Genomic DNA, 2,176 nt, shown 5'->3' on the forward strand with positions numbered 1-2,176 from the left:
CCATCTAATGGGTTAATCAGAAGTGGGAGCCATATTATATATTGCACACATGTCTTTAATAAAGCTCTTATTTCAACTCCCTTACTCCCCACCAGGAGACACACATTTGAAAAAGTACCTACACATCAAAATTTTGTCCAATCAAATCAATCATAAAATGAGTCTGATATACTTATTTTACGAATGATCCCTTTTATTAAACTATACATCAATTATATGACAAATGTATTACACTTGCTTTATAATTAATTCAAATTAGATAAAATCCAAAGTGAATTAAAATTTCCCAAACACTCTTCCTTCATAAGCCAAAGAAAGAAAACAAGAATCATATCATTACTTAAATCTGTTTTAGTGGCCCTCACCATCAAGATTGACAAATCATTCTTACTTTGTGCAATGCAAGAACTGAGACAAAAGGACGCCCAAAACAAACCTATATTTACAAAAACTTGAATGAAGACCAACTGAATCAATCTGTCCCATGTATTATTATCTATGACTCTCAAACATAATATGCAACAACTTCAAACCCGTCAACATTTTGACGTTGGTGTATCCATCACACTATAAGTATTATTATAAGATCTCTCCATCATTCTCCTCAACAACAATTTGAAGGGACAAAGAATAAAAAAGTATTATAAAGTAATTAAATAAATCTATTGAGAATTTGAGAGTGTACTAATTACAAAAAGGATTTTTGCAACCATAAATCGCAGCTCGCTCATTACTAGACTCCGTGTTTGATTCATTTATCCACAGTTGAAATTTTACTCATCACCTAACATGAAAAATTCTTACCCAGACAAAATTTGTCCGAATCAAACTATTCACATAACAAACGAAATACAACTATCATGTGATTAATCACTTCCCACTGTACGTTAATCACACGATAAGTGTATTATAATTGACATATAACTGATCAAACGATATCCGAGTAAGAATTTCCCATCACATTACCACCCCAAAAATAAGCATCTTAAATTAATTTTTTTTTTCCTTTTTTCCATTTTTGATAACCCCAGCAAAATTATTTGACTCCAAGAATTCTCAAATCCCATGTGGCATCATCAGAAACAGAGTGTGAATTCCTCATCTTACCCTTTCCACTGTGCGCATTGTGCAGTAGGCCTGGTTTTCTGCTTGCCAGCCTTGAGAGGGCAGGGCGTCTGTACGGGCAGGACCATACAGTTATACTGTAGGCACAAGGAGCTGCTCACTGGAATCTCCACCCTCGGAGTTATCTCCATCCCGGTTAGATAATTATGCTGTAGATACAGTATCTGTATGCTCGCAGACAACAACCGCTCCACGAAGCTACGCGGTACCTCGCCTGTGAACCGGTTGTTATTCAGATACAGGTTCTGGACCGTCGAGAACATTGGGGATATTTCGCCTGACAGCCGGTTGAAGCTGAGATCCACCGTCTCGATTTTCACTTGATCCACTGGTTGGACCGGACCGTAGAACTGGTTTCTCTGCAGTTGGAGGTTACTGATTGGGAAACTGAACAAATTCACCGGGATACAGCCTGTGAACTGGTTCATACTCAGGTCTATGTAGTTTAGCCGGTTTAAGCGGGACAGTACCCTGTCAACTGTGCCGCTGAGCCGGTTCCATGACAATGAGAGGTACTGGAGGGAGGATGGAAGTCCATGTGGGGAAAGAGAACCGGAGAGATCGTTGTGCTTTAAATCAAGCCGAGTTAGGGACTGAGAAACGAACGGCGGGATTGAGCCGGAGAGCCGATTGTGGCAGAAAATGACGTTGGACAAGGCGGGCAGAGTTCCGATGGAAAATGGGATACTTCCACTTAGTTGGTTGAAGCTAAGATCAAGAGTTTGTAGGCCCCGGAGCTGACCTAAGCCCGCCGGAATTTCTCCGGAGATAAAGTTTCGGCTGATAGCTAAAAACCGCAAGTACTTCAACTGAGACAATGTGTGGGGCAAAGACCCCATGACCCGACCAGGAACAACGGTTAACTCAGCTAGAGCGGAGAGTTTACCGATGGCGGGGTCGAGCCTCCCTGTGAGACCGGGCGCCCCGGCGCGTGGATCGCCGAGATTGAGGGCGATCACTTTATTTCCATCACAGTAAACACCGGCAAAATTACAGGGGTCGGAAGTGAAATCCCAGGAAGCAAAATAGTTGGATCCTGGCGTTTAAGCTC

General features: G+C 41.7%; 1 protein-coding gene across 1 annotated transcript in view; it reads right to left on the bottom strand.

Annotated features, from left to right (window-relative positions):
* LOC105163209 (probable leucine-rich repeat receptor-like protein kinase At1g35710) overlaps positions 650 to 2,176 on the bottom strand; it is a gene marked incomplete in the record, with an annotated part of 1,979 nt that continues 452 nt past the window's right edge. The window contains 1 exon segment of the mRNA XM_011081471.2: positions 650 to 2,166. Within this exon segment, the coding sequence (XP_011079773.1) occupies positions 1,104 to 2,166 (1,063 nt within the window).

Source organism: Sesamum indicum, linkage group LG6, assembly GCF_000512975.1.
Source record: "Sesamum indicum cultivar Zhongzhi No. 13 linkage group LG6, S_indicum_v1.0, whole genome shotgun sequence".
NCBI lineage: Eukaryota > Viridiplantae > Streptophyta > Magnoliopsida > Lamiales > Pedaliaceae > Sesamum > Sesamum indicum.